The sequence below is a fragment of the Phoca vitulina genome, unplaced genomic scaffold, assembly GCF_004348235.1.
Source record: "Phoca vitulina isolate PV1807 unplaced genomic scaffold, GSC_HSeal_1.0 scaffold2, whole genome shotgun sequence".
Taxonomy (NCBI): Eukaryota; Metazoa; Chordata; class Mammalia; order Carnivora; family Phocidae; genus Phoca; species Phoca vitulina.
Window position 1 is genome coordinate 62,267,170 of NW_022589705.1, and position 27,410 is coordinate 62,294,579.

The 27,410-nt window shown below is 36.4% G+C and overlaps 1 protein-coding gene across 4 annotated transcripts in view; it reads left to right on the forward strand.

The window, feature by feature from the left end:
- LOC116647850 (BEN domain-containing protein 5) overlaps window positions 1–27,410 on the forward strand; it is a 1,423,949-nt gene that overhangs the window by 102,270 nt on the left and 1,294,269 nt on the right. For all 4 annotated transcript variants that reach the window (XM_032429423.1, XM_032429457.1, XM_032429442.1 and 1 more), the window contains exon 2: window positions 18,363–18,485. In XM_032429423.1, coding sequence (XP_032285314.1) covers window positions 18,363–18,485 — 123 coding nt within the window. The remainder of the gene's footprint in view (window positions 1–18,362; window positions 18,486–27,410) is intronic.

A 27,410-nucleotide genomic window follows, 5' to 3' on the forward strand; every position in this document is an offset into this window, starting at 1 on the left:
CAGAGGAAGTGGACAAGTAATATAGTGTAATAAAATGTTTTACATTTTTTGCTAGATGTATGCACATTGTATAATGGAGACTTAAACCGCCTGTGTTTAGGAAGGGTAGAGGAAGAATCCATAACATTTGCCTAGGGAATAGGTAGAGAATAGGTTACAAGTAATACTTAAACTGAGTCTTGGGTCGATGTCTACCAGGCAACCAAGGTATGAAGCTGAAATTCTGGAAGATGGGTTGCTCTAAAATAAAAGATCCAGAGATGTAAGAGAAAAGCCTGGAGAGTTACATAGAAGTCAGGCTATGGAAAACCCTATATGTTTATTAAGAAATGTGTACTTTATTCCATAAACAACTGAAATTATTGAGAGATCTTAAGAGTGAATTGTGTAAGACTGTTGAATCACAGACCTGTACCTCTGAAACAAATAATACATTATATGTTAAAAAAAAAAGAAGATAGTATGAAGGGAGAAATGAAGGGGGGGGAATGGGTGGGGGAGATGAACCATGAGAGACTATGGACTCTGAGAAAGAAACTGAGGGTTCTAGAGGGGAAGGGGTTGGGGGGATGGGCTAGCCTGGTGATGGGTATTAAAGAGGGCACGTACTAAATGGAGCACTGGGTGTTACACACAATGAATCATGAAACACTGCATCAAAAACTAATGATGTAATGTATGGTGATTAACATAACATAATTAAAAAAAAGGAGTGAAATTACAAGATGTGGTGTATACAAGAGAAAGACCCTTCTGGGAGTAGTATGGACAATGGATTGGAAAGGGATGAGACTGTATAGAAAATCTGCTCAGGAGGCTGAAGCAGTAGTCTAGGTGAGAGATGATGAAGGTAAAAGCAACAGACGTGGAGAATAGGATGAAAAAGAGAGATATCCACAAGGTTTGCTAAATAATTAGACATTCTTATTTCCCTAACTCTGTATCCCATTCTCTTTTTTTAGATTTATTTATTTGTATTTTAATGCTAGTAAACATACAGTATACAGTTAGTTTCAGTGAACTAACAGTTTCAGGTGTACAATACAGTGATTCAACAATTCTATATACTACTCAGTGCTCATCATGCTAACTGAACTCTTAATCCTCTTCACCTATTTTGCCCATCCCCCTGCCCACCTCCCGTCTGGTAACCATCAGTTTGTTCTCTATACTTAACAGTCTGTTGTTTGGTTTGTCTCTTTTTTTTTCTCCTTTGTTTTGTTTCTGAAATTCCAATTCTGAATTTCCATAAGTGAAATCATGTGGTATTTGTCTTTCTATGACTGACTTATTTTGCTTAGCATTGTACTCTCTAGATCCATCCATGTTGTTGTAAATGACAAGATTTCATTCATTTTTAGGGTTGAGTAATATTCCATTGTATATATATACCACATCTTCTTTATCCATCCAATCATTGATGGACACAGGGCAACTTCCATATTTTTGCTATTGTAAATAATGCTACAATAAACACAGGGGAGCATATATCTTTTTGAATTAGTGTTTTGTATTCTTTGGGTAGTGGAATTACTGGAACATATGTCTCTGTCTCTTCTACCTGTCTCATTGTAGTACATTTTTACTTTGTTGTGGACAGCATTTCATCCAGTTTTTGGATCATTTTCAGCAGGGAATGATGTGTCCATGGGAAGAGGTGAGTTCAGCAGCTTCCTATGCTGCTGTCTTGGGCCTCCTCCAAAAGAATATACTTTTAATTTTTTTTTCCATTGAATATTCAATTCAATAATTATTTATTGAAATTGCTTTACATCACATTTTTTAGTGCAGTGAATGCAGGTGTTTCTATTAATATAGATCAAGGAATATATGGTTCTCTGCTCTATGACTAGTACATAAATGGAAGGTCAGTGTTAAGTGACTGGTTTGGAAGTGGACATTAAGGCAAATGCAACTTGCTGTAATACAAAATAGAGAGGGTGTAAGTAGATTTTTGGTGAGATCAAGGAAGGGAGATAATTTATGGCAAATTGTTGGGAAATTGGATGCAAACTACCCTGTAAAGGAAAAATTGGCCAACCATTTTTTTTTTTTTTTAAAGGATGTTAGATGAAAATAGAGAAATCCAAGAGCATAGCTTGCTGAATTGGGGCTCATTCATGGTCATACATTTAACAAGCCAAGCAGGAATTCAGCCATAGGTCCACATTTCTCCAAACCATATGGCATCAAACTATATGTAGATACTGAATTTTCTATTTTTACAGAAATAGAACATTTTAAAAATTTTAAAAATTTTATTTTCCATGTAGTCTTAGCTAGAAGGTCAGCTTTTTGAGAGCATTAATATTAATTATTAGTATATTCTTATTTTATTGAGTGGTAGATTTATAACTTATTTTTCTTATATATTTTCCTTAGCTTTGGGCATAAGATAGAGTATAGTAATTGATCTTCAATACATATTAGGTAAGATTGTAGCTTAACAAACCTAGATGTCTTATTTGTATTATAGATATATGTGCCTGGAAAAAATTAGGATATGTATATTTAGGAAATTATTAAAATTATTTTTTAAGTTTTTGCAGTGTATCTTCTATATTTGTAATGAGAACAAATGTGATAATATTTTATAAAATCCTAGGAAGAATCAATGTAATGGGTACTAGTTTATGGTGGTTAAAGTCCTCAAATGAATAGATTCTCTTTCCTAAAACACCCTCAAGTAGGAATTTTAGATTTATTTTTTTGGCTCAGAGTTTGTGGTTTTAGTCTCATCTTTCATGTAATTTTTTTCCTGAAATTATGAAGCCTTGGAAATATGACTTTATAATGGAACTTCTGACAGATCCCTTTAACTGCATGTCACTTATTCACAGGGGTAATTTTTTACCTCTTTGAAGGTGTTTTGGCCTGAGAGGTGGATTACATGTTCTATATAAAGGTCAGTTTTTAATTAATAAACTGTTTTCCTTATTTTTGACCAATATGAATTGATTGTAACTTTAGTGTACAGCATTCTCCCCATTGTCCTTGGTTTAGCTTTCTATGGTTTTAGTTATTTGTGGTCAACTGTGGTCTAAAAAACATAAAATAGAAAATTCCAGAAATACACAATTCATAAGCTTTAAATTGTGTGCCATTCTGAGTAGCATGATGAAATCTCTTGCCAACCTGCCTGGGATGTGAATCATCCCTGTAGTGTATTTACATTGTATAGGTTGCCTGTTGGTCATTTAGTGGCAGTATCAGTTATCAGATTCACTGTATCATGGCGCTTGTGTTCAAGTAACTTTATTTTACTTAATAATGGCCTCAAATTTCAAGAGTAATTATGCTGGTAATTTGGATATGCCAGTGAAAAGCTATAAAGAACTTCCTTTAAGTGAGAAGGTGAAAGTTCTTGACTTAAAAAGAAAAAAAATCATACGCTGAGGTTGCCAGGATCTATGGTAACTTTTATTGCAGTATATTGTTATAATTGTTGTATTTTATTATTAATTAATCTCTTATAAATTTAGTTTTATCATAATTATTTATGTATGTATAGGAAAAAACATGGTATATACAGGCATCCACTGGGGGTTTTAGAACATATTTTCCTCAGATAAGGGGGGATTACTGTAAAGTATTTTCCATGTAAAAATGGAACAGATTGGGCGCCTGGGTGGCTCAGTTGGTTAAGCAACTGCCTTCGGCTCAGGTCATGATCCTGGAGTCCCGGGATCGAGTCCCGCATCGGGCTCCCTGCTCGGCAGGGAGTCTGCTTCTCCCTCTGACCCTCCTCCCTCTCATGCTCTCTGTCTCTCATTCTCTCTCTCTCAAATAAATAAATAAAATCTTTAAAAAAAAAAAAAAAAAAAAATGGAACAGATTTAGCCTTTGCCATATCCAGCATCTGCATAACTCACTTAAATTTCAAAACTTCTATGCAGCCCTAAAGTCTATTTCTAAATGTCTCAGTAGCCTATTTATCAGAGTAAAATAATATAATTATTGTATTATTTCTTCAAGTACCTGCTAGATAGATATACATTTTTCTTTGTTTTTCCCTCCACAAAATATATTCATAATTTTTATTGTTAAATATTTGTTATCCATGGGGTATTTTACAAAGGCACATAAATAATAATAACATTAATAAGATCAGATCATTCTTTCCTTAAACCTCAATTTTTTTATTTTTTCTTTTCTCTCTAACATTCTTAAAGAGGAAAATTCATTGTGTTACTCTGGCTCTATGTTTGGAGGCAAATATTTTACACATTATAATAAGGGTGTTTTATAGTATGTAATTTAACTAGATGCTACAGTATTCAGTGTTTACTTCAAAGAAAAGACTTTCCCTGAGACATTCTTTATGGATTTCAAATTAAATTATTCCCTTCCTTTCTGAATCCTCCCTTATACTTTATAGGTTTGAATCTTTTATTCTTTTTGTTAAATACACTTCTTTCAAATACATGTATCTTAATAATGATGAGAATAATAACCAACTACTTATTGAGTAAATTCTGTGTTCTAGGTCATTTACATATATTTTCTGTAACTTTAGAACAACATAAGCAAACTCTAAGCAGACTCAGAGGTTAGGTTAAATTATTTAACAAAGGTTACATTTCATATGTATCTGATTTAGGTGGATTTGATCTCAAGTGTATGTTACTTTAAAATCCAAATTCTTACTGCTAATTCATGCTGCCTTAAATAAATGTGGGGGTATTATAAAATAAGAATGAATGGGGCGCCTGGGTGGCTCAGTTGTTATGTGTCTGCCTTCGGCTCAGGTTGTGATCCCAGGGTACTGGGATCAAGCCCCGCATCGAGCCCCACATCGGGCTCCTTGCCCGGTGGGAAGTCTGCTTCTCCCTCCTGCACTCCCCTTGCTTGTGTTCCCTCTCTTGCTGTGTCTCTCTCTGTCAAATAAAAAAAAATTTTTTTTAAAGTAAGAATGAAGAGTCTGGATTAAAAAATATGGAAAAAACAGCTATTTGGCTGAACAATAAAATGAACAGAAGTCAAGAAATTACAAGTTATTATTCTATAACAACTATTCCATTTATTCCATGCCACCTTGGACTATTTTGTGCTACTGTAAATACTGTAAATGATTTTAGTCATTTTATATACATGTGGAATGTAATTGAAATATGATTTTTCTGAGAGCAAATAAGTGTATCTCCTGTCTTGTGTCTTCAAATGATAAACCAATAAATTGCATTAACATTATGTAGTATAGTTCACCCTCTTCCCTTTTTGGTCTTTGTGTTAGTATACCACATGTTTTGTGGTATCTTGCTTTCTTTTACTATTTGGTCTCATTATTATCACAACTGTTTATTTTAATTCTTTTAAAGAACCAACTCCTAGTTTCATTGATCTGTTCTATTGCTCTTTTGGTTTCAATTCATTGATTTCTGGTCTAATCTTTGTTAATTCTCTTCTCCTGCTGGGTTTAGACTTCATTTGCTGCTTTCTCCAGCTCTGTTAGGTGTAAGGTCAGGTTCTGTATTTGAGACCTTTCTTGTTTCTTGAGAAAGGCTTGTATTGCTGTATACTTCCCTCTCAGGACTGCGTTTGCTGCATCCCAAGGGTTTTGAACAGTTGTGTTTTCATTTTCATTTGTTTCCATGAATTTTAAAAAATTCTTCTTTAATTTCCTGGTTGACCTATTCATTCTTTAGTAGGATGCTCTTTAACCTCCACGTATTTGAGTTCTTTCCAAATTTCCTCTTGGGATTGAGTTCAAGTTTCAAAGCATTGTGGTCTGAAAAACAACTGTTTATTTTAGTAAACTGTAAATGTAAATGCACTATTTATTTATTTATTTTTATTTTAATCTTTTAATTTCCCTCCATATTTTATAAATTAATTAAACAGCAATCATGTCAAAGAAAGTAAACTATCTGATTAAGAATATGCTGCTAATATAATACAGAGCTGCCTATGTCCAACGACTTCATATCTTAAAGAACAGACATATGAAAAAATGCTCAACATCACTCAGCATCAGGAAAATACAAATCAAAACCAAAATGAAATACTACCTCACACCAGTCAGAATGGATAAAATTAACAAGCCAGGAAATAACAGATGTTGCCGAGGATATGGAGAAAGGGGAACCCTCTTACACTGTTAGTGGGAATGCAAGCTGGTACAGCCACTCTGGAAAACAGTATGGGGGTTCCTCAAAAAGTTGAAAATAGAGCTACCCTACAACCCAGGAATTGCACTGCTAGGTATTTACCCCAAAGATACAAATGTAGTGTTCCGAAGGGGCACCTTCACCCCAATGTTTATAACAGCTATGTCCACAATAGCAAAACTATGGAAAGAGCCCAGATGTCCAACGATGACGGATGGATAAAGAAGATGTGATATGAGGGAGGAGCACGATGGTGGAGGAGTAGGAGACCTGGATTTCGTCTGGTCCCAGGAATTCAGCTGGATAGGGATCAAACCATTCTAAACACCTATGAACTCAACAGGAGATCGAAGAAAAGAATAGCAACAACTCTCTGAACAGAAAAGCACCACTTTCTGTAAGGTAGGATGTGCGGAGAAGCGAATCCAAGGTGATATTTGGGAGGATAGACGGCGGGGGAGGGGGGGGGGGGGGGGCCCCCCCCCGGGGGGGCCCCCCCGTTGGCCGCTTCTGACAAGTGATAGAGCAGCGGAGCACAAAATCGGAACTTTTAGAGGTCTGCTCTGCTGAGGGACATTACTCTAGTGGCTAAGCAGGGGGTGGAACCCTCGCTGGGACAGTGTGATCTCAGGACCCTCGGGGTCACAGAAAGACCAGGGGTGCTTGAGTGCAGCAGAGCTCCCAGGGATCGGAGCGGGGAAGCTGGCTGCAAAGACAGAGCTCGGGGTTGCCATAAACCGTGATTTGCGGCACAGTCGGGCCACTGCTCTTCCAGCAGGGACCCAACAAGCTGCAGATCCAGGGAGACTACCCTTCCTTCCCCAGGAGGAGCGGCACGGGAGCGCACCACAGGGATCTGCTGGGTTTGGAGACTCCACACGGGGTCGGGTGCCAGAGATAGAAACACTCGGTCACAGGCCGGGTGAGCACAGAGTACGGCGGGAGACCAGGGAGATGGGAGTGATGACTGCTTTTCTCTGGGGGCCCACTGAAGAGTGGGGCCCCGAGTTCTCCGCTCCTCTGGGGTGGAGATTGGGAGGCCACCATTTTCACTCTCGTCCTCCAAAGCTGTATGGAAAGCTTGCAGGGAAGAAAAGCTCCCGAGAGCAAACCCGAGCAGATTACTTAGGCCGGACTGGCAAGGGTGGGGCAGTTCCACTTCTGGGAAAAGACATGGCACGGCAACAGGCCCTTCCCCCAGAAGATCAGCAAGAACAGCCCGCCAAGACCAAGTTTACCGATCAATGAGAATGGCAGAACTCCAGCTCTAGGGGAATACTGCACATAGAATTCATGGCTTTTTTGCCATGATTCTTTAGTCTTTCAAAGTTAATTTCTTTTTTTTGAATTTTTCTTTTTCTCTTTTTCAACCAACATCTTATCAGTCCCTTTTTTAAAAAAATCTTTTTTATTTTTCATTTTTAGAGTCATATTCTACCCCTTCATAGTAGTTAACCTTATTTTTGGTATATATATAAGTTATTCTCTCTTTAAAATTTTGGAATACAGTTTCTTCTAACAGACCAAAGTATACCCTAAATCTCTAGTGTATGGCTTTGTTCTAGTCTCCTGCCTGATCACATTCTCTCCCTTTTTTTTCTTTTTTTTTTTAAATCCTCTTCTTTCTTTTTTCAACCAACTTCTTATCAATTCCTCTTATAAAGTCTTTTATAATTTTCATCTTTACAGTCATATTCCATCCCTTCATCATACTAACCCTTATTTTTGTACATATATAAGTTTTTCTTTCATTAAAATTTTGTGACGCACTTTCTTCTAACAGACCAAAATACGCCCAAAATCTGGTGTGTGGCACTGATCTATGCACCAGCTTGATCATATTTGATCGTATTCTGTTTCGTTTTGTTTTGTATTTGTTTGTTCGTTTTTATCTTTTTCTTTCTTTTTTATCTTTTTTCTTTCTTTCCCTTTCTTTCCCCCCGGTTTCAGGTCTTTTCTGATTTGTTTAGTGTATATTTTCTGGGGACGTTGTTACCCTGTTAGCATCTCGTACTCTCATTCTTCTATTCTCCTCTGGACAAAAAGACAAGATGGAAAAAATCACCTCAAAAAAAGAAAAGAGGCAGTACCGACTGCCAGGGACCTAATCAATACGGACATTAGTAAGATGTCGGAACTAGAGTTCAGAATGACGATTTTAAAGATACTGGCTGGGCTTGAAAAAGGCATGGAAGTTATTAGAGAAACTCTCTCTGGAGAAATAAAAGAACTAAAATCTAACCAAGTTGAAATCAAAAAGGCTATTAATGAGGTGCAATCAAAAATGGAGGCTCTAACTGCTAGGATAAATGAGGCAGAAGAGAGAATCAGTGAGATAGAAGACCAAATGATGGAAAGTAAAGAAGCTGAGAAAAAGAGAGATAAACAACTACTGGGTCACGAGGGCAGAATTCGAGAGATAAGTGATACCATAAGATGAAACATTAGAATAATTGGGATCCCAGAAGAAGAAGAAAAAGAGAGAGGGGCAGAAGGTATATTGGAGCATATTATAGCAGAGGACTTCCCTAATTTGGGGAAGGAAATGGGCATCAAAATCCAGGAGGCACAGAGAACTCCCCTCAAAATCAATAAAAATAGGTTAACACCCCGACATCTTATAGTAAAACTTACGAGTGTCAGAGACAAAGAGAAAATCCTGAAAGCAGCTGGGGAGAAGAGATCTGTAACCTACAATGGTAGAATCATTAGATTGGCAACAGACGTATCCACAGAGACCTGGCAGGCCATAAAGGACTGGCATGATATATTCAGAGCACTAAATGAGAAAAATATGCAGCCAGAAATACTATATCCAGCTAGCTGTCATTGAAAATAGAAGGAGAGATAAAAAGCTTCCAGGACAAACAAAAACTAAAGGAATTTGCAAACAGAAAACCAGCCCTACAAGAAATATTGAAAGGGGTCCTCTAAGCAAAGAGAGAGCCTAAAAGTAACATAGACCAGAAAGGAACACAGACAATACACAGTAACAGTCACCTTACAGGCAATATAATGGCACTAAATTCCTGTCTTTCAATAGTTACCCTGAATGTAAATGGGCTAAATGCCCCAATCAAAAGACACAGGCTATCAGATTGGATAAAAAAACAAGGCCCATCGATATGCTGTCTGCAAGAGACTCATTTTAGACCCAAAGACACCCCCAGCTTGAAAGTGAGGGGGTGGAAAACCATTTACCATGGTAATGGACACCAAAAGAAAGCTGGGGTGGCAATCCTTATATCAGACAAATTAGATTTTAAACCAAAGACTGTAATAAGAGATGAGGAAGGACAGTATATACTACCTAAAGTGTCTATCCAACAATAAGATCTAACAATTGTAAGTATCTATGCCCCTAACATGGGAGCAGCCACTTATATAAGCCAATTAATAACAAAAGCAAAGAAACACATCGACAACAACACAATAATAGTGGGGGACTTTAACACCCCTCACTGAAATGGACAGAACATCTAAGCAAAAGATCAACAAGGAAATAAAGACTTTAAATGATACACTGGACCAAATGGACTTCACAGATATATGGACTTCACTGGGTGTTTTAAGCAAACAATGAATCATGGAACGCTACATCAAAAACTAATGATGTAATGTGTGGTGATTAACATAATAATAAAAAAACTAAGCCAAAAAAAAAAAAAGATGTGGTATGTATATATATACTGGAATACTACTCAGCCATCAGAAAAATGAAATTTTGCCATTTGTAACAACATGGATGGAACTAGAGGGTATTATGCTAAGCAAAGTCATTCAGAGTCATTCAGAGAAAGACAGTTATCATATGATCTCACTCATATGTGAAATTTAAGAAACAAAACAGGATCATAGAGGAAGGAAGGGAAAAATAAAACAAGACAAAATCACAGAGGAATACAAACCATAAGAGACTCTTAATCATAGGAATCAAACTGAGTGTTGCTGGATTGGAGCTGGGTCGGGCATGGGGTAACTGGGTGATGGACGTTAAGGAGGGCACGTGATGTAATGAGCACTGGGTATTATGTTAAGACTGATGAATCACTGAACTCTACCTCTGAAACTAATAATATATATTAATTAATTTAATTTAAATAAAAAATTTGGAAAAGGTAAGTAAAATGTTAAACATTTATGCTGTCATTTAAGATCAACATGTTATTGTCCGGATTTGTTAACAAGGATCAAAAACCAGAAGAACCGCATGGTTCATTCAGGAAGTGCCTATATCAATGTATGTGACTATATCTCATTTCAAATACTAGCAATGATGTCCATTGGTAAATTTATGGTAAAATCTAAATAGTGTTTCAGGTAAGTGGGGTTGTTAGTTTGACACTTCCCACTGCTCCTTGAATCATACTTTGTATGAAATGCCAGAACCTATCTTTTTTTTTTTTAATTTCAAGTTTTATTTAAATTCCAGTTAATATATAGTGTAATATTCATTTTAGGAATAGAATTTAGTGATTCATCACTTACATACATTACCCAGTGCTCATCACATGTGCCCTTAATACTTAATACTCATCACCTATTTAACCTGTCCCACCACCCACCTTCTTTCCATCAACCCTCAGTTTGTTATCTATAGTTAAGAGTCTGTTTTATGGTTTTCCTTTTCTCTTTTTTGCTGTTCTTTGGATGAATTTAAAATATATCACATATTTCCTGTGCTCTAAACAGACATGCAAAAACTAATATTCAACACTGAAATCAAATTTAGCTCCTAAATTTGTATTTCAGTAATTCAATGAATATTTATAGATTACTGTCTTTGTGCCAAGAATTGTGTTATACTTGAGATGGAGAGGTAGAGAAAGTAGTGATAAAAAGATAAGGCATTAGATTCTTCTGATGAGAAACCACAGTTACTAGGGGTAAAAAGACACACATAATTAATAATAAAAAGGTAATAATGCTATCAGAAAGGTATAAACAAGATGCTGTGGGACCAGAGAGGAACAATTACTTTCAGGAGGGTCAGGTAAGACTTCCCAGAGGAGATGTCATTGTATGTAGTTCTACAGGGCGAGTAGGATTTACCACAAGGTGAAACAGGGATATGCATATATGTAGGCATTGGGAAAACACAATGGAGTTCTAATGTTTGCATTTGTGTGTAGAATCACTATAAACACAACTGCTACTAATATTAACTGATATAGGAGTATTATATTTGTGAATCAAATACAGTATGTGGGAATGCTTTTGGTGACATGATTTTCTAAAATGGTAATAGTTCGGTGCACTTGGGTGGCTCAGTCGTTGGGCGTCTGCCTTCGGCTCGGGTCATGATCCCAGGGTCCTGGGATCGAGCCCTGCATCGAGTCCCGCATCAGGCTCCCTGCTCCTCGGGAGGTCTGCTTCTCCCTCTCCCACTCCCCCTGCTTGTATTTCCTCTCTCGCTGTGTCTGTCTCTGTCAAGTAAATAAATAGAATCTTAAAAAAAATAAAATAGTAATACTTCTGGGTAAAATTATGAACAAATAAAATATAATCCTTTCTTGGTTTATATGTTAGTTGTACTCTTGGAAAAAACAGTATTTATTAAAGCTATACAAAATGTGTATAACAGAGGTAGATTCTAAGCTCACAGAATTACAAATAGGATTTTTACATATATTAGTATCTGTATAGGACATTTAAAACTTATACTGGACTCTCCTCTACTTTGCAGTACATCTAGCATTTCTGTTCTCCACCAACCAAATGTCATCACTGTTCTTTCATCATTATAACAAAGAAACACATCAACAAATGTCTAGAATTCCCTTTAAGAACACTCCTCACATTGATAACCATCTCAACAGAATAATTATAGTAACAGAACTAACAAAAATTCTTAGAGAAGTGGAGAATAATGCATATAAACCATTTCTTTATCTTTCCAAGAAGAGTGTCAGTAAATACAATTTAACATTGATAAATTAACTATAATATTGTGCTAGTTTTTGTCTGTTTGGTTCATCTGGTCTTTGTTCCCTTTCTCCTTTGTTTTCTGCCTTCTTATAGATTGATTGGCTGTTTTAATTTCATTTTATCTTCACTTTTGGCTAATTCATGACATTTTTTTTTAGTGTTTGGCTTTTCAGTATACATCTTTAATTTATTATAGTTCATCTACTTTCAAACGAATTATACAGCTTTATATTTAGTTTAAGAAACTTAAAACATCATACTTCCGATTCCCGCCTCCCATCTTTTGTGCTATTCTTGCTATTTATTTGACTTCTACCTGTGGTATAATGTCATATTACATTGCTACTATTTTTTCTTTAGAAAGTCATTTATTTTTTGGAGTATTAAAGATAAGAATATTTGTATTTATCTTCATTTATAATATTTCTAGAGTCTTTAATTTCTTCGTGTGGATCTTAGCTTGTATCTGTTATCATTTTCTTTAGGCCAGAAGAAATTTCTTTAACATATCTTATAATACCAGACTGCTGATAATGAATTCTCTCATCTCTTGTTTTCCTCAAAATACCTGCATTAATTTTTTTAAAGCTGTTTTTCTTTCAATAATTTAAAGATGTCATCCACTGGACTTCTGGTTTGCACAGTTTCTTATGAGTAGTGCACTGTAATTCTGTAATATTTATCTGAGTTCTTTGCATGTGATTTGTATTTTCATATATGATACAGAAAGTTTTAAAAATAAATATTTCTCTTGGTGCTTCTTGGATCTGTAGCAGGATATTTTTCATTAATTGTGGAAAATCTTCAGTGTTATCTCTTCACATATTTCTTCTGCCCCATTCTCTCTCAGCTCCTTCTGGAATTTTAGTTATACATATGTTAGATCATTTGATATTGTTCCACAAATTTGGATGCCATGTTTTTTCTTTTTTTATCTTTCTGTTTATGTTCAGCTTATTTCTATTGATCTAGAGTTCACTAATTCTTTCCTCATCTGTGTCAAGTTTACTGATGAGTACATTAAAGAAATTCTTCATCTCTGTTAGTGTATTTTTTAGTTTTAGTATGTCTTTTTGGCTTATTATTGTAATTTCCGTCTCTCTGCTTAAGTTCCCCATTTTTTCATGCATTTTGTCCTCCTTTTCCACCAGAGGCTTCAGCATATTAGTCTTAGTTATTTTATTTAATTTTTAAAAAAGTTTTATTGACTTATTTTAGGGGGTGGTGGAGCATAGGGAGAGAGAGAGACTCCCAAGCAGGCTCCATGCCCAGCTCGGAGCCCCTTGCTGCACTCCATCTCATGATACCGAGATTATGACCTGAGCTGAAACCAAAGGTTGGATATTCAACCAACTGAGCCACCCAGGTACCCCAGTCTTAGTTATTTTAATTCATTGTCTGATAATTCCAGTGTCTAGTCATTTCTGAATCTACTTCAATTAATTGCTCTTCATAGACAGTAGGTTGTTTTTTCTTGATTTTTTTTGTATGTTCCACAATTTTGTGTTGTATACTTGACTTCTAGTGTAGAACAGTAGGCAGTGATAGAAATACTATTTGTCACTGGGAATGGATACACCTCTTCTCCTGGGCATTTGTGTGAGGGCTTATGTCAACCTAGTCAAGAGTTAAGCTAGGTTAAGTTTCATTGTTGCTATGGTTATCTTGAATTTATGACTGGCTTCATATTCTTCTAGAGTTACTTTTAAAAAACATTTTAATTAATTAATTAATTTATTTTTAAAATTAAAAAAATTAAATTCCAGTATAATTAATGTGTAGTGTTATATTAGTTTCAGGTATACAATATAGTGATTCAACAATTCTATACATTACTCAGTGCTCATCATCATGGTAAGTGTACTCTTAATCCCCTTCACCTGTTTCATCCCCCCCCCCCCCCCCCGCACCTTCCTCCCTCTGGTAATCATCAGTTTGTTCTCTGTATTTAAGAGTCTGTTCTTTTGTCTATTTTTTCCTTTATTCATTTGTTTTGTTTCTGAAATTCCACATATAAGTGAAATCATATGGTATTTGTTTTTCTCTGATTTACTTTGCTTAGCGTTATACACTCTAGATCCATCTATGTTGTTGCAAACAGTAAGATTTCATTCTTTATATGGCTGAGTAATATTCTATTAAAGCTATATATCTATTTATCTATATATCTATATATCTATATATCACATGTTCTTTATCCATTCCAGATATATCACATCTTCTTTATCCATTCATTTGTTGATGGACACTTGGGTTGCTTCCATAATTTGGCTATTGTAAATAATGCTGCAGTAAACATAGGAGTGTATATATCTTTTTGAATTAGTGTTTTGTATTCTTTGGGGAAATACCCAGGAGAGGAATTACTGGATCATATGGTAGTTCTATTTTTAATTTTTGAGGAACTGCCATACTGTTTTCCATAGTGGCCATACCAGTTTGTATTCTTACCAACAGTGCACGATGGTTCCTTTTTCTCTATATCCTTGTGAACACTTGCTTCTTGTGTTTTTTTTTTTTTTTTTTCATTAAACTTTTGTTTTAATGACTTCTTGTGTTTTTGATTTAACCATTCTGACATGTATGAGGTGATATTTCATTGTGGTTTTGATTTGCATTTTCCTGGTGATGAGTGATGTTGGGCCATCTTTTCACATGTCTGGTGGTTATCTTATGTCTTCTTTGGAGAAATGTCTATCCATGTCTTGTGCCCATTTTTAAATTGGATTATTTGTTTTTTGGGTGTTGTTCTATAAGCTCTTTATATATTTTGAATACTAACCCTTTATCATATATGTTATTTGCCAATATCTTTACCCATTCAGTACACTTTTAGTTTTGTTGATGATTTCCTTTGCTGTGTAGAAGCTTTTTATTTTGATGTAGTCCCAAAGGTTTGTTTTGGCTTTTATTTCTTATGCCTGAGGAGACATATCTAGAAAAATGTTGCTATGGCTGATGTCAGAGAAATTGCTGCCTGTGCTCTCTTCTAGGATTTTTATGGCTCCAGATCTCACATTTAGGTCCTAAGTCCATTTTGAGTTTATTTTTGTGTAGGGTGTAAGAAAGTGATCCAATTTTATTCATTTATATATAGCTGTCCAGTTTTCTTAACCCCCTTTGTTGAAGAGACTTTTTCCCATTGCATATTCTTGCCTCCTTTGTCAAAGATTAATTGACCAAATAATCATGGATTTATTTCTGGGCTCTTTATTCTCTTCTCTTGATCTATGTATCTCTTTTTGTGCCAGTACCATACTGTTTTGATTACTACAGCTTTGCAGTATATCTTGAAATTGTGATACTTCTAGTTTTGTTTTCCTTTTTCAAAATTGCTTTGGCTATTCAGGGTGTTTGGTGGTTTCATACAAATTTTAGAATTATTTGTTCTAGTTCTGTGAAAAATGTTGTTGGTATTTTGTTGGGATTGCATTAAATCAGTAGATTGCTTTGGGTAGTATAGGCATTTTAATGATAGTTGTTTTTCTAATCCATGAGCATGGAATATCTTTCCATTTGTTTGTATCATCTTTAATTTTTTTCATCAGTGTTTTATAGTTTTCACAGTACAGGTCTTACACCTCCTTGGTTAATTTTATTTCTAGGTATCTTATTATTTTTGGTGTAATTGTGAATTCAGGTTGTTTTATTAATTTCTTTTTTTGCTACCTTATAAATATTGTATAGAAACGCAACAGGTTTCTGTATATTGATTTTGTATCCTGTGACCTCACTGAATTCATTCATCAGTTCTAGTAGTTGTTTGGTGGAGTCTTTAGGGTTACCTTATTCCTGAGGGAAAGGGGTAGAGTGATTGAGAGTTTTTCCTCATTCATCCACCCTAAACTTTTGTCCTTTGCTGGGTATTCCTGACACAGACAGGGTTTATTTCCATGCTTTTGTCTCATCTCTAGCAGTAGATGACAGTTGTTTTTTAGTGCTTGCTATTTTAGAATTGAGGGAGCAAGAGTATTTCAGTTGTCTTGGTCTAGCCTAAGACCAGGACCTAACCTTAGGAAGGTCCTATATGCTGTGATCTTGGGGTGGAGTTTTTTCAATGATCCCATCTATCTTCCCTCTTTTCATCTCTGCCTTGAATCATTGATGGGTCTTGTGTGAGACAGTCTTTTCTTCCCCTCCTCCAGGTATAGAGGATATTTTCTTTTGGTGTTCCTCCTCCTGTTTGGAGTCTTATTTGTGCACTGGGGTTTTAAGACTTGCTATTTATCCCCTAGTGGCTTAAGGTCTTTTTCTTCTCCATAAGGGAAAAGGATATTGGTGGGGTTTCATGCCTTTTCTATAACAGAAGCCCATCCCCTTCTCCATTCCTGCATTACAATGAAAGGCATTTTTTAGTTTTCTGCCCTGCCCCTAATCTTTCTCCTAAACATCTGATGGAGGCATGTACAGAAGAGTCTGGCAGTGAGTGTGAATTCCCTTTGTGTCTATGACTCTCAGAGATTCTATACTCTCCTATTTCCTATACTTGATTTTTAATAGTTAAAAAATTTTTTTAGCTTAATTCTTTTTATTCACTTGTATGGCACCAAGCATTTCTTTCTCCTGTGCTCTGCATAAAGTGCTTGCTTCCCTCCTTTTTTGGTGGGGCCTGACTTTCCTTGGATATCAGATTATTGTTGCCCTGCAATTTCCATTTTCTGATAGATTTTTATAAGTTACGATTTTGTTCCTTGTTGGGATATATCTTATTAAGGTGGAAGCGATGATTTTTTTCAACTTTCTACATCCAACTAGAAGTGAAACTTCTAAAATAAAAAAAAAATTAGAGTTCCTATTAAGAAATATAACTTCTTTTTTTTAATTTAAATTCAATTAGCCAACATATAGTAAATCATTACTTTTAGATGTAGTGTTCAGTAATTCATCAGTTGCGTATAACACTCAATGCTTATCACATCATGTGACCTCCTTAATACTCATCACCCAATAACCCCATCCCCCCCCACCTCCCCTCCAGCAACCCTCAGTTTGTTTCCTATAGTTAGGAGTCTCTCATGGTTTTTCTCCCTCTCTGATGACTTCCCATTCAGTTTCCCTCCCTTCCCCTGTGATCCTCTGCATGGTTTCTTATATTCCACATATGAGTGAAACTATATGATAATTGTCTTTCTGTGACTGACTTATTTCACTTAGCATATTACCCTCCAGTTCCGTCCATGTCAATGTAAATCATAAGTATTCATCCTTTCTGATGGCTGAGTAATATTCCATTGTATATATATACCACATCTTCTTTATCCATTCATCTGTCGATGGACATCTTGGCTCTTTCTACAGTTTGGCTATTGTGGACTTTGCTGCTATGAACATTGGAGTGCAGGTGCCCCTTCGGAACACTACATTTGTATCTTGGGGGTAAATACCTAGTAGTGCAACTGCTGGGTCATAGGGTAGCTTTATTTTCAACTTTTTGAGGATTTTCCGTACTATTTCCCAGAGTGGCTGGGTCATAGGGTAGCTTTATTTTCAACTTTTTGAGGAATCTCTGTACTATTTTCCAGAATGGCTGTTGCATTCCCACCAACAGTGTAATATAACGTCTATGTTAATTCAGTAGTTCTCAAGTTATTTCTGGTTGTGGAACATTAGGAAGTTATAATGCTAGTTATATAATTATTGTTTTATTTGAATTAAAATAATTAACTAAACAGTTCTTTTTTTTTTTAAAGATTTTATTTATTTGAGAGAGAGAGAGAGCACCCATGCAAGAGAGAGTGACAGAGAGAGAACGCACGGGTTGGGAGGGGAGAGGCGGAGGGTGAGGGACAAGCAGACTCCCCACTGAGCAGGAAGCTTGATGCGGCACTCAATCCCAGGACCCTGGGATCATGACCTGAGCCAAAGGCAGATGCTTAACTGAGCCACCCAGGCTCCCCTAAATGAACATTTCTGAGAATTTAAATATATTAACTACTTATTAAATACTTGGTGCAATTTAATGAACATCTTTTGGGTTTTAGTAGTCATGCTAGATACTTTCATATCTAATTCTCATAACATAATTTTGAAGGATTGGTTTTGCCATTCCTTAATTATGGATGAGAAAAACTGAGGCTTAAGGGGATTAAGTTGATTGCTTTGTATCACAGAATTAATATTTAGTAGAGGTGAGATTTCAGACCTTATGTTTCTGATTCCAAAATGTATCTTGTTTCTACTCTACAACATTATGCAGTTCATTTCTTACTGTTTGATAAGCAATAAATGACAGGGGAGGGGGAAAATTGATAATAAAAATCTTATTGGATTTATATTCTTAAATATATTTTGATTTCTGTTAAACATGGGCCTTTTTTTAAAAAATAGGCAATGATATGGGAAATGACGATGCCATCGGAGGGAATGTGAGCAAATATATGGTGCTTCCGTCTGGATACTGTGGACAGTCCAAGAAAGGACATCTTATCTTTGATGCTTGCTTTGAAAGTGGTGAGTGTATTGAAGACCATTGCTTTTGAATTTGTCTTAGATTGTTTCAAAATCCCAATTCATCTGACCATTCAGTGTGATTCAACCCATTTAATATTTCATCATAATGGACTAAGTTGTCAGGGAAAAACCAATTTTCAAAGAATTAACTTGGAAATACTTGAAAAGGAAATGCTATGTTTTTGTTGGTATAAGTGATTATTTAATGGTTTAATGGTAATATTAATGAGCATTGATATAGCACCTTATATTTTGTTAAATAACTTTTCAGATATTATTTCTTTTGGGATAAAATAGATATAATTTGACTATGTGATAAATCATTAATTATTGAATGTTTATCATGTACCTGGTTCTGCATGACATGCTCACAGAACTTAATCTTTGTCCGAGAGGTCTCCGTATAAAGAAATGATTAGGGAACAGATTCAGTTGAACACAAACCACACAGCAAAAGTAATATTGCATCACAATCATCAAATGCTGTGGGTATTTTGAATGGGAAGATTGAAACTTGATTATAAATTCCCATCCAGTAGGGATTGGATCTTGTTAACTTTTTTGTGCCCCGAACCTCATACTCTGAATGGCACATAGTACATATTCAGAATATTTTGAAAATTTTAATGAGAGAGGTAAACATAATTTTGTTTTATAAATAATTCTTGATTATTTTTGGTTTTCATAATGTGTGTGTGTGTGTGCATGCGTGTGTGTCATTGATTGGAGGGACATGGCAGTGTCAGTTATGTGACACTTCTCTGAACCCTAAGAACATTGGTTGTTTATCAACAATTGAAAACTTGTTTATGTAAGATTTTTCTCCTGGTTTATTCCATGCTATTTTAGTTTGCTTCGGCTGCCATAACAAAGAATCGCAAATGTGTGGCTTAAACAACAGAAATTTATTATCTAATAGTTCTGGAAATCTGAGATCAAGGCATCAGTAGGGTTGGTTCCTTCTAAGGATTGTGAAGAATATATTCCATGTCTTTTGTCTAGCTTCTGGTGATTTGCTAGCAGTCTTTGGTATTCTTTGGTTTGTAGAATCATCACCCCGATCCCTGCCTTCATCTTCACTTGGCATTCTCCCTGAATGCATGGCTTTCTCTAAATATTCCCTCTTTATGAGGCTGCCAGTCATATTGGATCAGGGGCCACTCTAATGACCACATTTTAACTTGATTACCTTTGTAGAGACGCTATTTCCTAGTGAGGTCACATTCTGAGGTATTGGGTGTTTGGACTTTTTTTTTTTATTATTATGTTATGTTAATCACCATACATTACATCATTAGTTTTTAATGTAGTATTCCATGATTCATTGTTTGCGTATAACACCCAGTGCTCCATTCAGTACGTGCCCTCTTTAATACCCATCAGCAGGCTAATCCATCCCCCCACCCCCCTCCCCTCTAGAACCCTCAGTTTGTTTCTCAGAGTCCATCGTCTCTCATGGTTCGTCTCCCCCTCCGATTTCCCCCCCTTCATTTTTCCGTTTCTGCTATCTTCTTCTTCTTCTTCTTCTTCTTTTTTTAGCATATAATGTATTATTTGTTTCAGAGGTACAGGTTTGTGATTCAACAGTCTTAAACAATTCACAGCGCTCACCATAGCACATACCCTCCCCAATGTCTATCACCCAGCCACCCCATCCCTCCCACCCCCCACCAGGTGTTTGGGCTTTGATATGAATTTTGGGGGACATAATTCAACTAATAATTAGTACTATAGCATTGTTCTTCCATTCAGACCTGAACACTGTCCACATAATTAAGAACAATTTCTTCTACTTTTCTTGAATTTTGCATTATTGCCTTGTCTGGGATGTATTTGGTATCTAGAAAATATCTTTTGAATTCTTTTTACCTCAGATAAAGAGAGGAAGGCTCTTTATAATAAAACAACTGTATAAGGGTTGGAATTATTCTTTTAAAGATCATGTGTTGTTTTGGTTTACTTACAGTCTGAAATAATCCAGATTTCTTTCTTAGATCATATTTTCCTTAATCTTAGTTATTTTTTTCCATCCTTTACTGAAAAGCTCAGTAGAAGAAATTACTCCATTTGACCACATGGTATCCAAAATAATAATGCATATTTGTCCAACAGTGTATGAACAATTGGTTTATATCAATTGTATCTGTGCTAGTAGTGCATAAACCTTGCAGTAATAGTAGAGTGCTTAAGTGGATACCCTTTGGAGTCAGGCTAAAATTTAAATCCTTACTTGAAAACAGCCATAGTTTCCTCATCGTTTAATGGGGAATGATGCCTACTCTACATCTTAAAGAAAAAAAAATTGTATTTCATTGTTTAAAAAATTAAAACATCTTACCAAAATATATACCAAATAATAATATTTAAAAAATAAATAAGTGAGAAAATCTCAGAAAGAGGAAATAGCAAAAGAAAATTCAGCTGGATGAGTACATAAAATGCATGCTATGAGTTCCCATAAATTTGCTATAGGTAGGTAATAAATTTAACCTGAGAGTTTTCTGGTAGCCAGTGCCAAGAGAAAAACAATGTCCATAAGATAAAAATAAACCAAATACTGAGATCTTATAGAAATTCTTCCTATTAGGTTTCCTAAAGTAGACACTGAAATGTGATGAATATCATCCTCAATAATATCCCTATGGTGTTTATAACAATATATTTTATAGGAGTGTGTTTTGTAACATCCTTTATTGTAGACTGAGGGCATAATGCTAAAGGGCATCTTAGTGAAAGCAATTTAGTTGGCACTTGAAACAATTTGTTTGACATATGCAGCTTTCATCTGATCTAATTTGAATTCAGGGATTTATTTTAGATTATTTAAAACAGGAAAGTCACAGGGGTATTCTCTTATGTGCTAACTCTGAGCTACTAACTGTGGCTGCCTGATGTGTTGAACAGGATTCTGTCGGTGCATCCAAACTTACAGAAGAGTTAGGTGGTTAAGAGATTCAATGATTGGGAAATGTTTTTTCATGTGGATGGAGTATATTGCCTTAAGATAGGTTCCCATAAGTATTTTTTTCTTTCTGAATTGTAGAATATGTAAAGTGCTTTGTATATTGCTTGGCCCTGAACTGGGGGATAATCTGTTTTTCTCATGAGAAATAAGTTCTGCAGGTCAAATATGAACTCTCCAATGAATCCCTGGTCTGTTTTTTCCATACCTCCCTCTGTATAAGTAATATTTCCCTTGGAAAAACAGCAAGACAACCCTAACTTTATCCTTCTATAGATACCTGACACTTTTCATGAGTTTTAAAAACTTTGTTCTCTTCTACTACACTACCTGCTTCAGGATGGAATCTGAATCTGATTAATCCCTGTTTTCCCAAAGAACCAAGCAGAGTGCTTATGAAATTAGCTCTAAATTAATACTGTATTTATTTGTTGAATGAAGTAATTTGAGCAATAGAAAGGTAGGGAGAGATTAACTTTCTTCTACTTCTCATGAATAATTGCTTGCTGTCCCCCAATCTACCAACTTTTCTCAAACCTCCTTGTGTTTGTAGATACTGTTTTCTCTGTGACCTAGATCCCTTTCTCTTCCTGGTAAAATGTTAATTCAGACTCAGTCCAGCATTTCTTCTTCTGAGAAACAGTACCTCTCAGGCAAGTTTGGCTGTCTCCACCTACCTCTTAGGCTCTTATATGCTAGCCTTTATTATATTTCTTTCTTTTTCCTTTTCTTTTTTTTTTAAATTTTTTTATTGTTATGTTAATCCCCATACATTACATCATTAGTTTTAGATATAGTGTTCCATGATTCATTGTTTGTGCATAACACCCAGTGCTCCATGCAGAACGTGCCCTCCTCAATACCCATCACCAGGCTAACCCATCCTCCCACCCCCCTCCCCTCTAGAACCCTCAGTTTGTTTTTCAGAGTCCATCGTCTCTCATGGTTCTTCTCCCCCTCCGATTTCCCCCCCTTCATTCTTCCCCTCCTGCTACATTCTTCTTCTTCTTTTTTTCTTTCTTAACATATATTGCATTATTTGTTTCAGAGGTACAGATCTGAGATTCAACAGTCTTGCACAATTCACAGCGCTTACCAGAGCACATACCCTCCCCAATGTCCATCACCAAGTCACCACATCCCTCCCCCCCCACCCCCCACTCCAGCAACCTTCAGTTAGTTTCCTGAGATTAAGAATTCCTCATATCAGTGAGGTCATATGATACATGTCTTTCTCTGTTTGACTTATTTCGCTCAGCATAATACCCTCCAGTTCCATCCACGTTGTTGCAAATGGCAAGACTCATTCCTTTTGATGGCTGCATAATATTCCATTGTATATATGTACCACATCTTCTTTATCCATTCGTCTGTTGATGGACATCTTGGCTCTTTCCACAGTTTGGCTATTGTGGACATTGCTGCTATAAACATCGGGGTGCACATACCCTTTCTGGTCCCTACTTTTGTATCTTTGGGGTAAATACCCAGTAGTGCAATTGCTGGATCATATGGTAGCTCTATTTTCAACTGTTTGAGGAACCTCCATACTGTTTTCCAGAGTGGCTGCACCAGCTTGCATTCCCACCAACAGTGTAGGAGGGTTCCCCTTTCTCCGCATCCCCGCCAACATCTGTCGTTTCCTGACTTGTTAATTTTAGCCATTCTGACTGGTGTGAGGTGGTATCTCATTGAGGTTTTGATTTGGATTTCCCTGATGCCGAGCGATATTGAGCACTTTTTCATGTGTCTGTTGGCCATTTGGATGTCTTCTTTGTAAAAATGTCTGTTCATGTCTTCTGCCCATTTCTTGATTGGATTCTTTGTTCTTTTGGTGTTGAGTTTGATGAGTTCTTTATAGATTTTGGATACTAGCCCTTGATCTGATATGTCATTTGCAAATATCTTCTCCCATTCTGTCAGTTGTCTTTTGGTTTTGTTGACTGTTTCCTTTGCTTTGCAAAAGCTTTTTATCTTGATGAAGTCCCAATAGTTCATTTTTGCCCTTGCTTCCCTTGCCTTTGGCGATGTTTCTAGGAAGAAGTTGCTGCGGCTGAGGTCGAAGAGGTTGCTGCCTGTGTTCTCCTTTAGGATTTTGATGGACTCCTGTCTCACATTGAGGTCTTTCAACCATTTGGAGTCTATTTTTGTGTGTGGTGTAAGGAAATGGTCCAGTTTCATTCTTCTGCATGTGGCTGTCCAATTTTCCCAACACCATTTGTTGAAGAGACTGTCTTTTTTCCATTGGACATTCTTTCCTGCTTTGTCAAAGATTAGTTGACCATATAGTTGAGGGTCCATTTCTGGGCTCTCTATTCTGTTCCATTGATCTATGTGCCTGTTTTTGTGCCAGTACCATACTGTCTTGATGATGACAGCTTTGTAGTAGAGCTGGAAGTCCGGAATTGTGATGCCGCCAGCTTTGCTTTTCTTTTTCAACATTCCTCTGGCTATGCGGGGCCTTTTCTGATTCCATACAAATTTTAGGATTATTTGTTCCATTTCTTTGAAAAAAGTGGATGATATTTTGATGGGGATTGCATTGAATGTGTAGATTGCTCTAGGTAGGATTGACATCTTCACCATATTTGTTCTTCCAATCCATGAGCATGGAACGTTTTTCCATTTCTTTGTGTCTTCCTCAATTTCTTTCATGAGTATTTTATAGTTTTCTGAGTACAGATCCTTTGCCTCTTTGGTTAGATTTATTCCTAGGTATCTTATGGTTTTGGGTGCAATTGTAAATGGGATTGACTCCTTAATTTCTCTTTCTTCTGACTTGTTGTTGGTGTATAGGAATGCCACTGACTTCTGTGCATTGATTTTATATCCTGCCACTTTACTGAATTCCTGTATGAGTTCTAGCAGTTTTGGGGTGGAGTCTTTTGGGTTTTCCACATAAAGTATCATATCATCTGCAAAGAATGAGAGTTTGACTTCTTCTTTGCCGATTTGGATGCCTTTTATTTCTTTTTGTTGTCTGATTGCTGTGGCTAGGATTTCCAATACTATGTTGAATAGCAGTGGTGATAGTGGACATCCCTGCCGCGTTCCTGACCTTAGGGGGAAAGTTCTCAGTTTTTCCCCATTGAGAATGATATTCGCTGTAGGTTTTTCATAGATGGCTTTTATGATATTGAGGTATGTACCGTCTATGCCTATACTCTGAAGAGTTTTGATCAAGAAAAGATGCTGTACTTTGTCAAATGCTTTTTCTGCATCTATTGAGAGGATCATATGATTCTTGTTCTTTCTTTTGTTAATGTATTGTATCACGTTGATTGATTTGCGGATGTTGAACCAACCTTGCAGCCCAGGGATAAATCCCACTTGGTCGTGGTGAATAATCCTTTTAATGTACTGTTGGATCCTATTGGCTAGTATTTTGGTGAGAATTTTTGCATCCATGTTCATCAGGGATATTGGTCTGTAATTCTCCTTTTTGATGGGGTCTTTGTCTGGTTCTGGGATCAAGGTAATGGTGTCCTCATAAAATGAGTTTGGAAGTTTTCCTTCCATTTCTATTTTTTGGAACAGTTTCAGAAGAATAGGTATTAATTCTTCTTGAAATGTTTGGTAGAATTCCCCTGGGAAGCCATCTGGCCCTGGGCTTTTGTGTTTTGGGAGATTTTTGATGACTGCTTCAATTTCCTTAGTGGTTATAGGTCTGTTCAGGTTTTCTATTTCTTCCTGGTTCAGTTTTGGTAGTTGATACATCTCTAGGAATGCATCCATTTCTTCCAGGTTATCTAATTTGCTGGCATATAGTTGCTCATAATATGTTCTTATAATTGTTTGTATTTCTTTGGTGTTGGTTGTGATCTCTCCTCTTTCATTCATGATTTTGTTGATTTGGGTCATTTCTCTTTTCTTTTTGATAAGTCTGGCCAGGGGTTTATCAATCTTGTTAATTCTTTCAAAGAACCAGCTCCTAGTTTCATTGATCTGTTCGACTGTTCTTTTGGTTTCTATTTCATTGATTTCTGCTCTGATCTTTATTATTTCTCTTCTCCTGCTGGGTTTAGGCTTTATTTGCTGTTCTTTCTCCAGCTCCTTTAGGTGTAGGGTTAGGTTGTGTACTTGAGACCTTTCTTGTTTCTTGAGAAAGGCTTGTATTGCTATATACTTTCCTCTCAGGACTGCCTTTGCTGTATCCCAAAGATTTTGAATAGTTGTGTTTTCATTTTCATTGGTTTCCATGAATTTTTTTAATTCTTCTTTAATTTCCTGGTTGACCCATTCATTCTTCAGTAGGATGCTGTTTAGCCTCCATGTATTTGAGTTCTTTCCGACTTTCCTCTTGTGATTGAGTTCTAGTTTCAAAGCATTGTGGTCTGAAAATATGCAGGGAATGATCCCAATCTTTTGGTACCGGTTGAGACCTGATTTATGACCTAGGATGTGATCTATTCTGGAGAATGTTCCATGGGCACTAGAGAAGAATGTGTATTCCGTTACTTTGGGATGCAATGTTCTGAATATGTCTGTGAAGTCCATTTGGTCCAGTGTGTCATTTAAAGTCTTTATTTCCTTGTTGATCTTTTGCTTAGATGATCTGTCCATTTCAGTGAGGGGGGTGTTAAAGTCCCCCACTATTATTGTATTGTTGTTGATGTGTTTCTTTGCTTTTGTTATTAATTGCCTTATATAATTGGCTGCTCCCATGTTAGGGGCATAGATATTTACAATTGTTAGATCTTCTTCTTGGATAGACCCTTTAAGTAGGATATAGTGTCCTTCCTCATCTCTTATTACAGTCTTTGGTTTAAAATCTAATTTGTCTGATATAAGGATTGCCACCCCAGCTTTCTTTTGGTGTCCATTAGCATGGTAAATGGTTTTCCACCCCCTCACTTTCAATCTGGGGGTGTCTTTGGTTCTAAAATGAGTCCCTTGCAGACAGCATATCGATGGGTCTTGTTTTTTAATCCAATCTGATAGCCTGTGTCTTTTGATTGGGGCATTTAGCTCATTTACATTCAGGGTAACTATTGAAAGATAGGAATTTAGTGCCATTGTATTGCCTGTAAGGTGACTGTTACTGTATATTGTTTGTGTTCCTTTCTGGTCTATGTTGCTTTTAGGCTCTCTCTTTGCTTAGAGGACCCCTTTCAATATTTCTTGTAGGGCTGGTTTCGTGTTTGCAATTTCCTTTAGTTTTTGTTTGTCCTGGAAGCTTTTTATCTCTCCTTCCATTTTCAATGACAGCCTAGCTGGATATAGTATTCTTGGCTGCATATTTTTCTCATTTAGTGCTCTGAATATGTCCTGCCAGTCCTTTCTGGCCTGCCAGGTCTCTGTGGATAAGTCTGTTGCCAATCTAATGTTTCTACCATTGTAGCTCTTCTCTCGAGCTGCTTTCAGGATTTTCTCTTTGTCTCTGACACTCGTAAGTTTTAGTATAAGATGTCGGGGTGTTGACCTATTTTTATTGATTTTGAGAGAGGTTCTCTGTGCTTCCTTCATTTTGATGCCTGTTTCCTTCCCCAAATTAGGGAAGTTCTCTGCTATAATTTGCTCCATTATACCTTCTGCCCCTCTCTCTCTTTCTTCTTCTTCTGGGATCCCAATTATTCTAATGTTGTTTCGTCTTATGGTATCGTTTATCTCTCGAATTCTGCCCTCGTGATCCAGTAGTTGTTTATCTCTCTTTTTCTCAGCTTCTTTATATTCCATCATTTCGTCTTCTATCTCACTGATTCTTTCTTCTGCCTCATTTATCCTAGCAGTTAGTGCCCCCATATTTGATTGCACCTCATTAATAGCCTTTTTGATTTCTACTTGGTTAGATTTTAGTTCTTTTACTTCTCCAGAAAGGGTTTCTCTAATAACTTCCATGCTTTTTTCAAGCCCAGCTAGTATCTTTAAAGTGATGATTTTGAACTCTAGATCTGACATCGTACTAATGTCCGTATTGAGTAGGTCCCTAGCAGTCAGCACTACCTCTTGTTCTTTTTGTTGAG